The following is a 21,538-nucleotide window of genomic DNA, read 5'->3' on the forward strand; positions in this document are numbered from 1 at the left end:
AAAATAAAAAAAAATATAATAAAGACATTACATATTATAACATAATATATTAATATGTGTAAGTTTATATATGTATTATTTTATTTTATTATTATTTTTTTTTTTTTATAAAATTTTAGGAATTCAAATTTATTAAAAGTATATAAATATGTGCATATATTTTATAATATATATATTTATATATGTATTTTTTTTTTTTTTTTTTTTTTCCTTCTATTGTAGAGTTGATAAACAACCTTATAAATATAATCGATATATTTCTTCAATCTTACCCAAATAAATAAATAAATAAGAATAATTGTAGGAATATATTAAAACACAGATCAAATAAAATTATAAAATAAATCTAACCAACATATAAAAATTATTTACTTAAAAAAAATAAAATAAAATAAAATAAAATAAGACACAAAAAATAAATAAATAAATAAATATATATATATATATATATAACTTTTATAAGAAAGACACAAATGTTATATTATCATTTATTTGAAAGACAAAAAATAAAAAAGTAAATAACATAATTTTTTTTTTTTTTTTATATTATTATAATAAATATAAACAACATATGACATTATATAAATTATTTAGTATACATAATAATATAATGTAATTATGTTGTTTATTCAGGATTTTTTTTTTTTTTTTCGGTTAAATTAAATTTTTTCTTTTAAATATCTTTATGTTTTTTTGTATAACAAAAATGAATAAATATAAACATTCTTTAAGGTGTTATTATACTTATTTTGTTTTTCTGTACATATTATTTGTATTATTTTTTTTTGTAAACAATGACTTTAACAAACACTAATTTGTAGCAACACATATAAATATAAATATATAAATATATATATATATTTACCATATAAAAATTTTTTAAAAATTATTTTTTTTTCATATATATATTATATATATTTATCTATTTATAATATTTCTTCAATATATATAATATAACTTCTATACATGATTAAAAAAAAAAAAAAAAAAAAAAAAAATGGATTTACCCATTCAATTTATATATATTTATATAAATATTCTCTTTTTATTTAATATAATAATATTATTATATGTTTTAATTATAAGAAAAAGGTATTCTCTTATTCTTTTTTTTATTACATTTATATATTTTTTTTTTTTATAAGGTTATTAACAAATGATATTTATATATATATATATATATATATATATAAAAGAAAGAAAAATATAATAAAATAAAATAAATATAAAATAAAATTTAGCACCAGTTTTTTTTTTTTTTTTTGTTATAGAATTATAAATTAAAAAATTTAATAAATAATGTGGTAATAAAAAAAATAAAGCATGTGATTTCTATAATAAAACATAAATATGTTATTATATTTTATATATATGTAGAACAATATGAATATAAATATATATAAAAAATTTATATATAATAATATAAAGGAAAAATAATGAAGAAGAAAAAAAAAAAAGGAATATAAATTTAATGAATATTTTAAAAAGAAAATATACCTATATAAATATATATATATAAATTATATATATATATATATATATATATATCAAATATTTACCATTTTTTTTTTTTTTTTTTATTGCTTTGAAATGAATGATTTAAAAATAAGGAAAAAAAATAAAAAAAATATTATTGAAGATTATATAAAAAAGAATTATTTAATAATATATAAATATATATATTTTTTTAATATTATTATATAAATATATTTTTTATTATTTATTATTCATTATATATATATATGTTTATTTATTTTTCTTTTTTCTCTATTATAATATTTTTTCTTTTAAATTATAAAATGAAAAAAAATCATGATAATTTTCAACTATTGTTGAACTTGAATTGTTTATAGAATATATATATATATATATTATATATATATTATATATGAAGAATTATGAAGTAAAAAAAATAAATAAAATAATAAAATTAAAGGCCGAAAAAAAATAAAAATAATAAGAATTACATTTATAAACAAATATATATATATATATATATATATATATATATATATATTTATACTTTTTATAAAGAATGAATTATATAGAAAGGAATAAAATAGAAACGATTTATACGGATGATTATACAGATTTTACACGACTTAGTGATTTTGAAATATTTACTAAAGATATTTTAGTAAGTTTAAAGAAATTAAATATATTAGAAACTAAAAGAAAATATGAAGAAAAATATGCTTTTATAAATAATGAGAAAAGAGAAAAACCGTTAGCTCCTTTATCATTAATAATAACGGTAGATGACACATGTAACTTTTTAAAAAAAAGTATTAAGAAAGAATATGGTGTAAAATTAAATTATGTATATTACCCATATAATAAATGTCAAAAAATTATACCCTTTGATAACAATAATAACAATAATATCAACAACAACAATAATAATAATAATAATAATAACAATAATAGTAACAGTAGTAACAATATTCATAATTGTAATAATAGTAATAATAATAATGATGCAGGTTCTTCATTTTATAATAAAAATGTTAGTATTGTTAATTCATTTTATTGTTTACATGGAAACCTGAACTGTTCAGAAATAACCTTGTTCCCAGCCCGTACCTTTCCAATACAGCGATTTTTTTTCGGTAACATTAAAAATAAACAAATAAACAAATAAATAAATAAATATATATATATGTACATATTTTTTATGTTTATTCGTCTCCCTGTGTATATACATATATATATATATATATATATATTTTTTTTCCCCTTTGTAGTTAATGAATATGTAGAACTTGAAATCACAGATAAAATTAATGGAGAAGAAGAACAGTGCATAAATATTGATCAGTTTTCAATCAGTAATTTAATTTTAAACAGTTTAAAATTAGCTTTAAGCGAGTTAGATATTTCTTTACCGACATTTGTTATAATTGATAAGAATGCACATGTATATCAAGGCCATTTTTATACTAGTGATTATACTTATTATAAGTGCATAAATCCTTTTAAACCTAATCATAAATATAGTATAATGAGTGATGATTATAAAGAAGTTAATAAAAGTCTTCAGAATTTTACTTGTAATAATAATTATGAAAAAGAAAATAATTATATATCTATTTATAAAGGTGTTGGTTTTGAAGTAAATTATCATTCTTTTAAATATTATAATTATTTTAAATCATTTACGTTCGACCATTTAGTAGCATTATTTTGTTTATTTTTACATTTATCTAATATAAAAGGTAGAAATATATATAATATTAATGTTCATTTGAAGAATATATATTTAATTGATAAACCGCATGTTTGTTATAATAATTGGAAAGGTTTTAATATAAAAAATAAAAACTATTATTTATTAAAGAATAAAGTAATTGGAAAAGAAAAGAATAAATGTAATCATCATAAAAATAATAATCATAAAATGAAAAAGAAAACAAATATTTTTAAAAAATATTATTTGTTTCATAATAAAAAGAATAATCAAGAAGCATCTATTTATTTTTTAAATCATATATATAATTTTATTAAAAAAAACAAATATTATGGGAAGAAGGTATATCTGTGTTATTATACTAATAGTGTGAAAGATAATTATGATATGATGATAAATTCGATAGAAAAAAAAGAATATAATGAATATGAACAGAAAAGAAGAGCAGATGAAGCCAAAGAAAAAGGAAATAACGCAAGTCAAAATAAAAAAGAAATAATACATAATGAAAAGGAAATAATTAGAGAAGAAATAGGTACTGTTACTCATTATTTATATAATGTAAAAAATAATTTTTGTAAACCTACATATGATAAAAATGAACGTAGAAAAATTATATTAACAAATATTTTATCAGATGATGAAGAAGATAATATGTCTGATAATATTTTTTATTATTCTTCACCATATAATAATTATCCTTTATCAAATAATGAACATATAAAAATGAAAAAGAAAAGAACAACATATGAAGATATTAACAGATTATATAATAATTTAAGAAGTCATAAAAATATACCAAAAAATGAAAGTAATTTATTTTTGTCTATATATGTATTAAATTTTATTAGTAATATGCAACACAAAATTTTAGATACTAATGAAAGTGAAAAAAAAAATATAATGAATACGTGGAAAATCAGATTTATAAATAATGATAAATATAAAGGAAGAAATAGTTATTTGTTAAAAAATATTTTAAAATTATATCATAACGAATTAGTGGATTTAAAAAAAAAAATTAGTGACAAATATAGTAACGATTATAATAGTGACCAACAACATAATGAACAAAACAATGAACAGAATAATGAAAGATATAGTGAAAAACATAACGAACAAAATAACGAACAAAATAATGAGCAAAATAACGAACAAAATAACGAACAAAATAACGAACAAAATAACGAGCAAAATAACGAACAAAATAACGAACAAAATAATGAACAAAATAATAATAACAATGGTGATAATAACTATGATAACATTTATGATAATGATATGTCTTTTCAGAATTATTTAGTTCAAAATATATGTATGAAAAATTCCGAATGGTTAAGAGATAGTAATATATCATCTTTTAGCTGTTTCAATATAGAAGATGATTCAACAAGATATTATATTGATAAAATTTTGAATAATATGTTTAGTAATAATAAAAAAAATATATATGAATGGAATGATAATAACAATAACAACAATAATAATAATTATTATTATAATCATAATAATAAACCGTGGAAAAATAGTAAGTGGAGTAAGGGTAAATTTGTTTATGACGATGAAATAAATAATATATTGAATAATTCATATTTAAAAAAAAATAATTATCATGAATCTTTTTATACTCATGAAATTTTAGCACATAATAATATAGGAATTAATGATGTTAGTAATGTACATAAAACTATATTTGATGCATCACATAAATATGATAATGTATATTCTATATCACAGAATAATAATGCATATAGTGGTGGATATAATAATGCATATAATAGTGGATATAATAATGCATATAATAATGCATATAATAATGCATATAATAATGTTTACAAAAATAGTGGATGTTCTACTGTCATCACAAATAATAATAATAATATATATAATGTTAATAATAACGTTTATAATAATAATAATATTTATAATAATAATAATAATATTTATAATAATAGTAATATTTATAATAATAGTAATATTTATAATAATAGTAATATTTATAATAATAGCAATATTTATAATAATAGTAATATTTATAATAACAATATTTATAATAACAATATTTATAATAACAATATTTGTAATAACAATATTTATAATAACAATATTTATAATAACAATATTTATAATAACAATATTTATAATAGTAATAATAATAGTAGTATTTATAACAATACTCATAACAATGATATATATAGTATGTATGATGGTTTTTATTTTTTCTTAAGTAATAATAAGAGCCCTCATTTTTTAAAAAAAAATTTATTATACAGGAAACCAAGGAACAAGAAAGAATATTTAGATTTAAAAAAAAAATGTTGGAAAAAAAAAAAGGCAGAAGAAAAATTGCAACAAATTATAAAAGATTTTCTAATGATCAAAGAGAAATATTTTTTATGTCATAAGGAAGAAAAAATTGTTATATTATTTTTTTATTTAATAAGTCATTCAAGTAATATAAAAACAGTATATTATATATGGAATCAATTTTTTGATAATTTAAGAATGAAATATGAAAATGGAGAATATATATTTAATGATTATTTATATTTATCATATGGTCCTCTTAATATATATTCATATTCCTGTTCTTTGCTTTCACAATATATTAAAGCCTTAAATATATCAACACAACAGTTTAAAATTAATGAAATGAAGAATCAAGTAAAAAATAAAAATTCACAAAGTTGTTCCTATCTTGAAAGTGATGATAATAGTTCTTTGATAAATGAAAATTCGAACGTGGATAGTTATTCAAATATAAATGACAATGAAACGAATACAAGCATATCTCATAACAATAATAGTAATAATAATATTAATAGTAATAATAATAGTAATAATTACAGTAATATTAATAATAATAGTAATAATAATAGTAATAATAATATTAATATTAATAATAATAGTAATAATAATATTAATAATAATAGTAATAATAATAATAATATTAATAAGAGCTGCAGTTCTTCTACTGTTGCAAGAAAAAATATATCTGATGAGAATATTTTTTATTCTTGTGAATTGAATGATGCTGCATGGAAGAAAAATATAAATAAAAATGACAGTTTATCGAATCATGAAATGGAATATATGAAGGGAAGTACAGATTCGTTAGTAAAAAACGAGGTCTGTCTAAATTCGGAGCATGATAATGACAGTAACCATAACAACACCAACAATAATATTAATAATAATAATAATAATAATAGCAATTTTGTGTATTACAATAATAATGTGCATTTTAATAATAGTAATAACACATGTGTTGCTGTTTATAATGATTCTAGTCATAATATTAACACAATCGATCATATAAAAAATTGTAAAGATAATAATAATGTAAGTAACACTTTGCCCTTAACTATCAGAAATTGTAAGAAAAAAAAATTACTTATATCAAATTTTTTTCCTTATCCATTAAATAATATGGAATTATTCATAAGCAAAAATAACGTAGGCACAAGAAATGTAAATGATCAAGATGATATGATTACTTTAATTTATGAAATGCTTCAAATGAAAAATAAAGATACTTATCATTTTAATGATTTTTTGAAATGGTATAAAATAAATATAGGCAAATTATACACCTCAGAACAAGTACTTAAATATTGTTATAATTGTATAAAATATAGCCATTTTATTAATATTGATATATATTATATAAAAGAAAAATATAAAGAAATAAAAAGAAAATATTATTCTTATGATGATTATTTAAAAAATATGTTTAATTATGTAAAAGATAATTTTGATCAAATAAAAAAAAGGAAATGTCCATTTAATACTTTTTTTGTTGGAGAATTAAATCTGGATAATTTGTTAAATATGAGTATTCTAGATATTTTAGAAAATTCATTTAAAGTATTTTTTATTTCATATCTTGATTCTATATTGAATTCTAAGTTAATATATGTAAGAAAAATACAAGATGTATTAGCTAAAATGTTTCATATAATAAAAAAGTTCCATAGAAAAAAGAAAAAAAAAGATAATAAATTTTTGAAATCTTTAATGGCAGCTAATAATAAATGTACCAATTCACAATTAGGAAACTCAAAAATTAATGATAATATTATCAATAATGATTTGTTTATGAATTTTAGGGAGGGCAATAATAATATATATATATGTCCTATGAAGGATTATTTTAAGAATAAATATAAGAGTAATGATGATAGTAATATTAATGATGATGGTAATAATAATGATAATAATAATAATGATGATAGTAATAATAATGATAATTGTAATAATAAAGATGATAGTAATAATAATGATGATAGTAATAATAATGATGATAGTAATAATAATAATAATAATATAATTTATAATAATACACAGGATAGACATCCATTTAATAAAGGAGAAGAAAATTGCCCAGAACATAAATGCACAAGCGAATTAAACAAAAAAGAATATTTTCATAGTTGGAAAAAAAGTATACACACATTGAAAAACAATTCAGAAAAAAATAGCAGTGATGATAATAACATAGATATAAATTCAAATGAACGACGTTCAAAATATAGTCATAGTTTTAATATTAATAAAGAAGAAAATTATTTTAAAAAATTTTGTGTTAATCCAGAAAGAAAACAAAAAAAAATTCCATATACTGATATGAACTTTTCAACAGCTATTAAGAAAATATACAAAAGAAGATATCAAATGATTTTTAATAAAAAATTATTTTACTTATTTCAAAAATGTGAAGAGTTATTTAATAAAGGAATATGGTTATTTAAGATATTTAATAATACTTTAAATGAAAAGAAAATATTTAAAATTATTAATATGATCCTTGAATCAGAAGAAAAAGAAATACTTATAAAACCAAAATATGAAAAATATTTTTACAACTTTATTAAAAATGTAAGTCTAAATGATAATAAAAATATATATGATAAAAAATTGAATAATGCTTCGAAATTTCAAAGATTAAATAAAACTATATCAGCAAGAAATTTTCATAGAACTATGAAAAGTAAACATAATAAAGATATTATAAATAATGATGCATATCATCCAAATTTTGCAACTTCTTTAAAAAGTAAAAAAAATGAAACCATGTTATTATCTTCTCAATCAAATCAAGAAAATAATATGCTTAATAAGGATAAGTTATCACTTCTATTACATTCAAATAATAAAAAGCAAAATATTCAAGAATGTATTATAGATTATGTCGATTATAATTTTCATAGTCAAATGTATAACAGTCCAACAAGAATGTATTGTAGTGTTAACCAAATGGACACAACCGTTTCTTTTATTAAAACACCCTCTTTTTTGTAATATGTAAAAATATAAAAATAAATAAATATATATATATATATATATATATATGTGTTTATTTATTTATATTTGTACCATTTAATGATTTCATTTGATTATTAAACATTTGTTTCTGTATTGTCATGTTGTTTATTTTTTAATATGCACTCTTTTTTTTTTTATTTTAATATATTTTTAAAAATATGCACATATATATATTTATGGAAAATTTTAATATATATTTTTAAGTAGTTTTAAAAAAAACATTTGTACGAATAAAAATATATATATATATATATATTTATATGTGAATATAAACATATTTAACATGTAATATGTATTTCTTTTTTTTTTTTTTTGACTTATTATTATAACATAATAAATGTATCATCTTTTCATTATATATCTATTATATGCTAAGCTAAATAATTAAACAAATCCTTCGCCACACAATGATCAATACAAATATACAGTTGTTCATATTGACCCAAACAATTTCCCTTATTATCTGTTCTTGCTTTCACTCTACTAACACAACTTTGATATTCATTTACTGGTCTTACACATTTGACTGCACATTTTTTCTCTAATTCTATTCTTGGATCAACAGTTCGTTCTTTTTCATCCCTTTCTTGAAATTTTGGATATCGAACAAAAAATTCTGTATAGTATGGATAGGACATGATAATGAAATAAAAAATTAAATGTATATGTAAGTAATTTTTTTTTTTTTTTTTTTTTTTTTTCCAAAAAGGAATAATATATATTAAAATATTGTACGGACAATATTCTAATATATTTTGTAATATTAAAAATTATGGATATATTATCTAAAAAATAAAAAATTTATAGTATACATTATTATTTATTTTTATAGTATTTATATTATCTGTACAGAAAATATGCTTGCTATATTAAATATATAATTTGTTAATGCATAAAAATATATAACAGATTTTTTTATCCATTATAATATTACGTGTAAATATTATTTTATGTAGTATATACAAAAACATTCAATAAAAAAAATATATATATATATATATATATATAATATGCGCTAAAATTATGAACAAAAAAAAAAATAATAATAAAATAAAATATATATATATAATATATATATATAATATATACATTTTATATACATGCATACTTCATTTTGTGTGATGAAATGTTTTTCGTATAATATTTTCTCGCCCTTTCACTTAAAATATCACAAAAAAAAAAAAAAAAAAAAATAAAAAAAAATAAATTTTTAAATACAAAAGGAATTTTTCATAAATAATATTTTATATATATATATGTATACACGTTAATGTCGCATATATAAAATTCGTTGTGAATATATAGTTTTACGAAACATCATATTGTAGCTATTTATAAAATGTGAGAAAAGAATTATATATATATATGTATATAAATATATATAGATGTGCAGATACCACTATAATATGGTTTTAAGTTTTAAATTTATCACTCAGAATAAATTTTGGTTTTTTATTTATTTTATTTTTTATATTAACGGAATACATTACTATCAATCAGTTTATAAATATAAGGAACATGTTAAGAACATACCAGTTGTTGCCTTTAATCCTAAAAGTGTATTATTAAATAATAAAATAAATGAAAGAAAAAAAAATTTATATATATATAATATAAAATATAACAATTGTTGTTATTTTACTATAACTGGTGTAATAAATGGTTTTCCCAAAAGAATTTCCAAGAATTATTTAATTTCTAAAAAAAGGGAAAAAGAAATTATCCTTAATAATTTTGGATATAAAAAAAACTTTTTTTTTCTTCCTTTATTAAAAATAAATGATAAGTGTGACAAAAATGATGGTCATAGGAATGAATATTTTTGTCCTTTATCCAAAATAAGGAATGTATATAAATTTAAAAAACGTGGTATTAATTTCCTTGAAAATAATAATGATAAACAAAATATAGAAGAAGAAGAAGAAGAAGAAAAAAAAAAAAAAAAAAAGTTGATAGAAAAGAAAAAAGAATTATTTTTGAATGATAATATTGAAAAGAAATATTTATCAATTGATTATATTGATGAAAAAAATGAAACTAGTGACATTTTATTAAAAATACATATAAAAAGTAAATTGAGAGAATATTATTATGATTTATGTGTAAAGGAATATAAAGAAAAGAAACTTTTGGAAAATAAATATGAATATTCCTATTTAAATGATGTACCGATTAATAATTTAATAAATTATATAGATAAAAATGAATATATGAAAATTTTCTTAAAATATGTTAATGATGATATTATCAAAGTTTATAAAAATATAAAAGGTTTACATTTAATAGGATCTCCTAGATTATTAAATAATGTTGATCATTTGTGTATAACTAAATTTGATGATATTCTTTTAAAATTTTCTATTGATAAATATCCAACCATTATATTTCAAAAACCTTATATTAATTTAGATATAGTAGTAAAAATTCCACCATATGAAAAAGGTACAGCTTTTAAAGAATTCTTAAAAACTCTCGAAAACAAAAATGATGTTATAGAAGAAACGGATGAAAACCACAAGGTTGAGTGGAATAATGATGTTCAAGTAAATGTGTCAAGAGGATGGGTATATAATTTTAGTAATGTATATTATGATGAATATTGTAAAATGGATCATACACAAAATGGGCATACACCTTCTGATGGAATGGAAAATAACGAAAAAGTAGAAAAAAAAGAGAACAAACAAGAAAGCTCACAAAAATTAAGCAAATTAGAAAAAGAAAGGAAACAAACACAAAATTTAAATGAACAAGATAAAAAAGAAACACAAAGTTTAAATGCAAATGAAGAAGAAATTATTATTAGTAATTATGAAAAGAATTTTTCACAAAATAATAAAATTAACAACATGATCGATATAGATAAAGATGAAGAAAACTTTATCAATAATTCAGATAATTATATGGAACAGAATTCAACAAATGATGATAATGATGAAAATTTATTTAATGATTCTTATGAAAATAAAAGTTATTATGAATTTTTGAGAAATGCAGATTTTACAAATTATTTTAGACAAGGATATCAATTACCTAATGATATTATTTCAATGAATAATGAAACTATATCAGTAAAAGAAAATTTCAATCCTTTAGGATTTAATGAATCTTTATTAGGTATGGGTAAAAATGAACAAAAAAATATTACTGTATATATACCTGTTAATTTATTTAAAGAGTACTTTCAAAAAGAACAAGAGGGATTTGAAAAAAGGAAAAAGAAAAAAGAAGAAGATTATGATAAAAAAATTATTAATCTAAAAGAAATAGATAAGGATAGTATCACGAAATTTAGAGAAATTATCTATACGGAAATTAAAAAATTGAAAAATAATCGATTTTTACAAAAAATTGAAAATATCCTAAAAGGTAATGAAAATAAATTTGTTGATAGAGATACGCTAGAAAAGTCTTTGAAAAAGAACGAAAACGAACAAGATCAGATTAATGATGATAATAAAGATGGACAATTAGATGGACAATTAGATGAACAATTAGATGGACAATTAGATGAACAATTAGATGGACAAACAAAAAGTGACATTAATAGTAACGATTATTTTTACTTTAAAAATAATGAACAAAGCATCGATTCAATTTTAAGTGATAATAATATTACTTATGATCAAGAAGAAGATGATATAAAGGAAGTTGAAGAAAGAGATGTAAAAGAAAGTGCAAAGGATGAGCTAAATAAAATAGAGGAAGAAACTAAAGAAGATGATGTAGAGGGACAAAGTGAAGAAATTCATTTTAATAAAAACTTTGATAAATATTTAAAAGAATTATTAAAAGATGATATAAATTCACTGGATGAAAAACTATACAATAAAAAAGAGGATAAAACAAAAGAACTTTTTCAAAATTTATATGATTTTAATGAAGAATATAGCAAAGATGAAGATATAAATATAAATGAAAATAAAGATTCTAATTTGGATGAAAATTTACATGATTATATACTAGGAGAAAGTGATTTAATAAAATGTGTTTTAGAAATACAAGTATTAGATATAAAAATAAGGAAAAAAGGAAAGGAAGATGTAACAGATTATGTTTTGAAAAAATATAATAAAACAATGGATGAATTATATGAAGATATTGAAAGTAGAGCTATGAAAGATATTCAGAGTAAATGTGTTCAAGAAAGAAGAATGGAAGCTTATAAAAAGTTAATGGAAATAACATCTTTAAATATACCTATGACCTTATTTCATGCACAAGGAAAACGTTTATATAATAGTTATTTGAATAAAATGAAAATGAAGAACGATGAAAATAAAGAAAATAAAATTTTATGTTATGAAGAATATATAAAAAGATCAGAAAAAGAAATATATGATCAAATAAAATTTTCTTTTATAGTAAAATCTATATTTCAAAATTCTAAGTTACAATTAAATTATGAAGAAATAATAAAAGATGTTATAAAAACATTAATTAAAACACCAACAAATAATATAAAATCTTTAATAAAAAGAATTTATACTATACACCAAGCACAATATGTATTAGATTTTGTCTCTTTAAATTCAAATATTTCTTTTCATACAGATGATAAATCAACTGTGAATTTTTCAGTCAGTTTTAAAAAAGGATCAGAATATTCAAAAGATGATTTTGTAAATCAAGATGAACAATTAACTTATACTACTAATAACCATATTACAAATGATAATAAGAAAATGGATCATAATAATAAACTTACAAGTAATATTAATTCATTAGAACAAAACGATGTAAAAATAAAACAAGATAAAAATATTCATATTTTAAATAATAACGAAAACACAAAAGAAGAAAATAAAATTTTTCATTTCAAAGATGAATCAAATTTTGTAGTTGAAAAGAAAAAAGAAAATAATGAAAATATTCAATACGAATATTTTACTTTTAAAAAAGGTGCCAATTATACAAAATATTTTCAAGATAATAATGTACATAACAATCATAAAAAATAAAAGAAAATAAAATAAAATAAAATAAAATAAAATAAAAGAAAAGAAAATAAAAGAAAATAAAATAAAAGAAAAGAAAAGAAAAGAAAATGGGAGTATAATATTTGGCATTCAAATGTAAACATTTAAGTGTACAATTATATATATATATATATATATATATTTTTTTTTTTTTTTTTTTGGTGTATATTATTATTTGTTGTGCTTAAAATATATATATAAATATATTTATTTTTATTTTTTTTTTTTTTTTTTTTTGTACTTCATTTTTATATTTTATAAGGTATGCATGTTTTTAAAAATAAATTATTTTAAAAATAATTTTTAAATAATTTGTACATAATTTTTATAAATTTGAATAATATAAAAAAAATGTGATAATTTTATTTATATAACAATAATTTATTATTTTATATAAATTCTTTATACATTTATTTTTCGGTTCTTAAAAGTTTCAATGTTTTGCAGATGGTAATAATAATTATATATATAAATAAATATATATATTAATTATATATAATATATATAATATTTCAATGAATATCCCTATTATATCTTTCTATATTAATTTTATAATATTATTTTGTATTTCTTTATACCTAATATAAAATATAATATTTAAAACAGTAAAAATACGACGTTATATTATTTATTTTTTAATATGTAAAAAAGGAAGGAATTCATCATTTCTTTATATATAACAAATATAATAAAATATATATAAAATATAATAAATATATATATATTAAAATATTGTTTATAATTATTATTATTATATATTTTTTTTTATAATGCTTTTGTAATATATATATATATATTGTTGCTTATATAATATATTTATAAAATATATACTTAAATTTTTATAAAAACCTTTCTTTTAATATGTACTATTATTTACATAAAAAAAAAAAAAAAAAAAAATGAAGATGTAGTATAAAAAATATACAGTAATTTTTATTATTAATAAAATTCAAATCTTTATATATTCTTATATATATAATAATATAATATTGAAGTATCAAATAAAAAATATATGTTTTTCTTGGTTTTTTTTTATAAAAAAATAAAAAAATATACAAATTTTTATATTTTTTTTTGCATGTGGGCTTTTTTTTGTTGTATATTTTTATGTTATTTTTACGCATGAAAAAAAAAATATATATATTAATATAATTAATTATATTTTTATATATATATATATATTTTTTTAAAAAACAATGAAATAATAATATTAAAAATTGATGTTTTTTTTTTTTTTTTTTTTTTTTTTTTTTATTTTTGTTTTTTATTAAATAAAAAAAAATATATATTACTTATATTATATATATAATATAATAATAATATAATATATTTATAAAATATATTATTTTATATATATAATAATATATATATATTTTTTTTATATTATAATTATATATTTGTATATAAAATATATATATTATTATAATGTTATATGTTATTTAAAAAAGTATATATTTTTGGAATCCATAAAAATTTGACGGGAGAGAAAAAAAAAAAAAATTATAAAATTTTTTTTTTTTTTTTTTCTTGAAAGAATTTTAAAAAATAATAATGAAAAAAAGAAATAAATATTTTGCCAATTTTAAGCATGTATGATTATAAGAATAAAAAAAATAGTGTTTAGAAAATGTTACCATGCGTCATAATTTCCTTTCTATATCTTTTCTATTTAACCTATATATTTAAAGTTGTTGTTATATTCTGTGATTCATCATTTAATAGAAAAAATATAAAAGGACATACATTTGATAGTTCTTCAGAATATATACATATCTTAAGAGGGTCTCAACCCTTCTTTTCTAAAAAGATATTAAATAAAAAAATATTAAAAACACCAGGAAATAAAAAAGGGAACTATGAAAGAAAACATAATGTAGCACAAGAAACAGAGAATGATCAGGTGAAAAAAGAAAGAAAAAATGTCCAGACACTTATGGGAAAGCAAGATGGACCAACAATAAATGAAAAGAAAGATGAACCAACAATAAATGAAAAGAAAGATGAACCAACAATAAATGAAAAGAAAGATGAACCAACAATAAATGAAAAGAAAGATTCTATATCTATAATTTACGAAAGAAAAAACAACGTAGAAGAAAATTCTAAGGAGAACATTTCACGTACTCCTTACGACAAAGAAGGTGTAGTTAAAAAAAATGAATTAAATAAAGAAGAAAATAATGAAAAAAAAACTAGATCCATATACGTAGATATAATGAATAATAATAATGATAAATATGAACACACTAATGTAATTATAAACAATGAACAACAACATGAAAATGTAATAGATACTGAGAAATGTAATGACTGCAACAGTGATAATAATAATAATAATAATGATAATTATTATTATGATGTTAATAATAATAATAACAATAGTAATAATAGTAATGATAATAATATGAATGATAATTATAATAATAATATGAATGATAATTATAATGATAATAATAATGATAATAATAATAATAATAATAATGATAATAATAATAATAATAATGATAATAATAATAATAATAATAATAATAATAATAATAATAGTAATAATAATGATAATAAAAATAATAATAAGAATAAGAATTATAATAATATGAATGATAATAATAATAATAATAATAATAATAATAATAATATGAATGATAATAATAATAATAATAATAATAAGAATAAGAATTATAATAATATGAATGATAATAATAATAATAATAATGATAATAAAAATAAAAATGAAAATAATGATAATAATATGAATGATAATAATATGAGTGATAATAAAAATAGTGATAATAGTAATAATGATAATAATAATAATGATAATAATATGAGTGATAATAAAAATAGTGATAATAGTAATAATGATAATAATATGAGTGATAATAATAATAATGATAATAATAATAATGATAATAATAATAATAATGGTAATAATAATAATGATAATAATAATAATAATAGTAACAATGATGGTAATAATCAAGAAATTAAAGAAGAAATAATAAATAAAAATGAAAGTTCTGTCGAAAAGAATGAAGAAATGGATGAATTAAATAATAATAAAAATGAGGAACAAAATCACATAACTACAGAATCAGTAAATAATATTAAAAAAGAAGATGATGTTAATAATGGACAGATAGATGATACATCATCAAATAATGATAATAATAATGATAATAATAGTGATAATAATAAAGATACAAATGAAGGGAAAAAAGAAGAAAATGATGTTAAGGTAGAAGAAGAAAATACAGAAAAAAATGTAATAAATTATGATAAAGAAGATGAACAAAAATATGAGATGACGTTAAATAATTTAATTAAGTATCATAATGAACTAGATGATGATGATGATGAAGAAGAAGAAGAAGAAGAAATTGATGAAGATGAAGATGATGAAATGAATAGTTCATTTCATAAATTTGATGAATCTAAGGAGAATGAAAAAGAAAGAGATTCCTATAGTAAAAGAAATTATCCAAATATATATGTAAAATATAAGGATGATTTAGAATTTTATAATGATAAATTAAAAGAAAATGATTTAGATGAATTTTATGATTATATACTTGGTAGAAGAAATTTAATAAATATAACATATAAAAATGAATATGCTTTAAAATTGAAATATCATAAAGGTTACACTACTTCACTTTATAATTTATATGTTGTAAACGATTTAAAATTAAGTGATAATATGTATTCTAATTTTACAACTCCTTTAGAAGAAGATGATAATCCAACTCTTCAAGAAGCATCCTATTATGCTGATTTAAGTAAAATAGATATTGATCCTACAATATTCAAAGACTATTTTTTAAAAGTAAATCAATGTGATGGTGATTATTTGCCATTAAAAAATACTTTAGTAGAAAAGATTTGTCATTTATCGAATCATTTAAGAAAACATCCATATGTTAATAAAATAAAGATAACAAATCAAAAATCTATATTATATCGTATATTTTTAAAAGTTATGAAAAGTTTTAAAAACTTATCAGTACAACAATGTATTAGAAATGTTGATGAATCGAATTTACTTGATATTCTTTTTCTTTTCAATGAAGAAATTGTAAAAGAATCTAAAAAAGAGTTAAATTTAGGAAAATGTGTAAATAATATGATTGCAAGAAATAAGGATTGGTATAATTTAATGAATTTAATAATCCTTTCTTTATTAGGTTGTGTAACATATTATAAAGAACATTATTATTTAAATAAGGATGAAATTGACGAAATGAAATCAAAAAAAAAAATAACGGATTTACCAATATTTGATTTTTTTAATGAAAAAGTAATGGATGTATTTTTACCTGTAGATTTAGAAACACATATTAATATTGATTTAGTAGAAGATGTTACGAAACCTACCGAACGTAGACAGAAGATTTTTCAATCATGGTATATGATATTTTTATTTGTTCATAAAATATATTTGATATCTAAAATGTGGAATCTAATAAAAAACTGGGATGCAGCTGATTTTGTTCCAAACCCATGGTATGTGGAACATATTGGAAGTGCATTAATTCCTCATATTATGAATTTACATAAAGCAGAAGATGATGAATATACTTTTTTTAGATATATTGACGAAGTTCAATATTTCGTGTCCCTTAAAAGAAGTAAAAATTTCCCTATATCAAATTATGATAAAAAACTTTATCACTTAGTTGAACAAATAATAACATTTCAAGGTACATCATCACCAAGTATGTGGTTGATAAATTTAATATATGAATTAACACCATATCCTTTCTTAAGTAAAGGAAGATTACATAAAGGTTATTTATTTATATTTGAAAAAACGGTAAAACCTTATTTAGATGGATTGAAAAAAGTTTTATTAAATGAATTAAAAGATAAATCAAAATATACAAGTGAAACTCCTTATGCTATAGTATTTAGCGGTCATTCATTTGGTGCTGCTATGGCACAAATCAGTTCCTTTTATTTTTCCAAAATTATGGATTTGAAAAATAGAACAAATTTAAAAGTTTATGCAATAACTTTTGGATTACCGACATATCACGATTCTACCTTTTATGAAGATTTCCGTAATAGTGGGGTTATTATAAATAATATAAATGTAAATCATGATCCTGTACGTGTAATTATGGCTGTTCCAGGAATAAATGATTTTGTTAATCATGATGAAGAAAGAAAATTAATGATAAATTTTGAAGTGGAACAATTAAAAAAATTAAATTATGATTTTGGTAAAAATGCCTTTAACGCAGTTGAATTTTTTAATGTAAAAAATCATCAACGTTCTATGTTATATGTTTTTGCCAAATATATTTTTAACAAAAATGTTTTCTTAGAGTTAGGAGAACTTCATGTTCTTCAAACACACTATTATTTTTATTATATATTTTTAACTCTCTTATCAGGATGGGTTAATGAAGCCGACTGGGGAACTTATTTTATGGTTCCTTTCTTCCTTTTTGAAAATGTCGATTTTTTACATAACGAATTAATGAATAAATTCAAAGAATTCCATAAAAAATATAGTGGAGAAATGGTTAAGAAATTACCGAATAATGAAAATTGTGATAATTAATTAAAAAAAAAAAAGAAAAAAAACAAAAAAAAAAAAAAAAAAAAAAATATTTTAAAGTGGAATATTTAAGTTTTAATACCTAATTTATTTTATATTCCAGTTGTTAAGTATATCATTTAAAATATATTTGTTTATTCATTTATATATATATAATTAAAAAAAATTTTTAATTCATTTTGATATATAATAAGAATTTTAGAAAATTTATTACATTTAATAATTGTATTTACATATATATATATATAAATTAATTTTTAGTCTAATTTCTTTTATATATTTTTTTTTTATACTCATCATTTTGTTTTCTTTTTATTTTCTTTGTTACCCATTTTTGATGAAATTTATTATGTTAATTTCATAAAAAAAATATGATATTATAAACATTTTATAGACTTATATTATATTTATAAATCTAAATATAGATTTTTTCAATCATTTAATGTGAAACATATATAATATATGATGATATATGTTATTATCCTAAAAATAATAAATCACTTGTCTAATTATGGATTTGCTCCGTCATATATATAAAAAAAATTAAAATAAAATAAACAAAAGATATATATATATATATATATATATATATATATATACATATATTTTATTTGTTCATTCTAAACCCTGAACATAACAACATAATAAAGATTTTTTCTGTTATAAAAGGCTCTAGTAATTTAATTGTTAAATTTTATTACTATTTAAAATTATAATTATTTTTGTGAAGAATTTTTTTATCATGTCTTTTCTTATAAGTACATAAGATTCATATATATATTTATATTTATTTATTTAATATATGAATTTTCCTTTTTACGAGAAAATTGGAAAAAAAAATTTTCTTGAAGGGTATGTTCGAAAAATTAAGAAAAAGACGAAAAGTAAATTAATCATTTTATTAACAAAATAACTATTAAATAAAATATATTTTTTTTTAATATATTTTTGTATGGTATTAAAGTACGTGGATTATATTTGTTTAACTTTTCACATATCTCAAAATGTTACAATATGAAATGTAAATAGTAAATAGAGAATCGAATAAAAAAAAAAAAATGTATATTATATATATATATATAATGCATATATTAATATATTATATAAATATTTATTTAATTGTTTTTATATAATATTTTAATTTTCTTTTATAAAAAATAGTACATATATTGTACATATATTATATATATTATAATAATATCAAAGTGTTTAATAATTTTTAATCTTTGAAACGCTTGCCAACTAATATATATATATATTTTTTTTTTTTGTTTTTTTTTTGTTTTTTTCTTTTTTTTTCTAACATTTTATTTTTATTTTTTAATATTTCATATTAACATGCATTTTTAAAATAATAATATCCTATATATTTATTTTATATCCCCCTTAATATATATATATATATATATATATATATATATATATATTTAAAAGTAACATTTGAATATATTTACTTAACCCCTTAAATAGTAACCCTTTTTATAAAAGTATGAAAAAAAATTATATTTCTGTAGTCTAATGATAAAAAGGGAAATAGTAAATGGATCTGTAAACTGGTTGTCATAACTTATATATTTATATATCCATCATTAGGATAAAGAATGTTTAATTAAATATGTACTTGTATAAATTTATAATAATTTAAAATGGACACAAATGAAAATATAAAAAATGTAAAGGATATGATGTCCTTTACCACAAAGAATATAATATATATCTTTATTGGAACCGCATTATTAATATTTATATATAAAATATTAAAAAAGAAAAAAAAAGATGCAGAAGTTAAGAGGAATAGTGAAATAAATATAAAAATGAAATTATCACGGGAAAAACAATTACAAGAATTAGAAAAAGAAATGATAATTAATAAAGAAAAAATGAAAGAACAAAATATTAAAAAAAATGAAGAGAAAAAAAAAGATGCAGACCCAGAAAAACCAAAGTTGGGTTCTAAAGACAATTCATCATTTAATCATTTAAAAGATTACTCAAATTATTATAGGCCATCATTAAAAAATAGGTTTGTAAATTGTCATAAAAAAATATATGTAATTGTATTATTATAAATATGTGTATAATATGTATATATACATGTGCGTATAATTTTTTTTTTTTTTTTTGTTCTTTTTTTTTTTTCAGGTACAATAATCGGAAATCCTGACGATAATTTGGATGAATTAAAAGTACAAAAAAATAAAATAATAAAAGGAAAAAATTAGAAATCATATTTATAATTTGTCAAACAAATATGAAAAAGAGAATAAATGAAACTCAATGTTAAAATGTTTTCTTTCCTTTTTGTTTCATAATTTTATGGATTTCATAATTTTTATCCTAATTTTTTTTTTTTTTTTTTTTTTTGTATTGTACTCTTTAATTCATCCTTTTTCTAACATCCCTCTAAAGCTATGAAAGGAAAAAAATAAGAACAATATTTTTTTCGTAGAATAATAAAAACTAATGATTTGTTCAATGGAAAAATTC

The 21,538-nt window shown here is 17.9% G+C and overlaps 5 protein-coding genes across 5 annotated transcripts, besides 1 other annotated feature; 4 read left to right on the forward strand and 1 right to left on the reverse strand.

Moving 5' to 3' along the window:
• Positions 1-2,035: 2,035 nt before the first annotated feature.
• Positions 2,036-8,488, forward strand: PGSY75_1426800 (hypothetical protein; the record flags this gene model as incomplete). Its single annotated transcript, XM_018787959.1, has 2 exons — positions 2,036-2,609; positions 2,745-8,488. 2 exons carry the CDS (start codon positions 2,036-2,038, stop codon positions 8,486-8,488), a joined length of 6,318 nt encoding a protein of 2,105 aa, XP_018639331.1.
• Positions 8,489-8,883: 395 nt separating this feature from the next.
• On the reverse strand, positions 8,884-9,150 carry PGSY75_1426900 (putative ubiquinol-cytochrome c reductase hinge protein; the record flags this gene model as incomplete). The annotated part of the gene is made up of 1 exon (XM_018787960.1): positions 8,884-9,150. The coding sequence occupies one exon, from the start codon at positions 9,148-9,150 to the stop codon at positions 8,884-8,886; it is 267 nt and encodes an 88-aa protein (XP_018639332.1).
• A 768-nt stretch (positions 9,151-9,918) lies between these two features.
• Positions 9,919-13,473, forward strand: PGSY75_1427000 (hypothetical protein; the record flags this gene model as incomplete). The annotated part of the gene is made up of 1 exon (XM_018787961.1): positions 9,919-13,473. The coding sequence occupies one exon, from the start codon at positions 9,919-9,921 to the stop codon at positions 13,471-13,473; it is 3,555 nt and encodes a 1,184-aa protein (XP_018639333.1).
• Positions 13,474-15,118: 1,645 nt separating this feature from the next.
• PGSY75_1427100 (putative lipase) lies at positions 15,119-19,054 on the forward strand (the record flags this gene model as incomplete). The annotated part of the gene is made up of 1 exon (XM_018787962.1): positions 15,119-19,054. The coding sequence occupies one exon, from the start codon at positions 15,119-15,121 to the stop codon at positions 19,052-19,054; it is 3,936 nt and encodes a 1,311-aa protein (XP_018639334.1).
• A 1,643-nt stretch (positions 19,055-20,697) lies between these two features.
• On the forward strand, positions 20,698-21,221 carry PGSY75_1427200 (selenoprotein; the record flags this gene model as incomplete). The annotated part of the gene is made up of 2 exons (XM_018787963.1): positions 20,698-21,074; positions 21,194-21,221. 2 exons carry the CDS (start codon positions 20,698-20,700, stop codon positions 21,219-21,221), a joined length of 405 nt encoding a protein of 134 aa, XP_018639335.1.
• A 263-nt stretch (positions 21,222-21,484) lies between these two features.
• Positions 21,485-21,538: part of a sequence feature (SECIS_element) that runs on past the window's edge.

The sequence above is a fragment of the Plasmodium gaboni genome, chromosome 14, assembly GCF_001602025.1.
Source record: "Plasmodium gaboni strain SY75 chromosome 14, whole genome shotgun sequence".
Classification (NCBI taxonomy): domain Eukaryota; phylum Apicomplexa; class Aconoidasida; order Haemosporida; family Plasmodiidae; genus Plasmodium; species Plasmodium gaboni.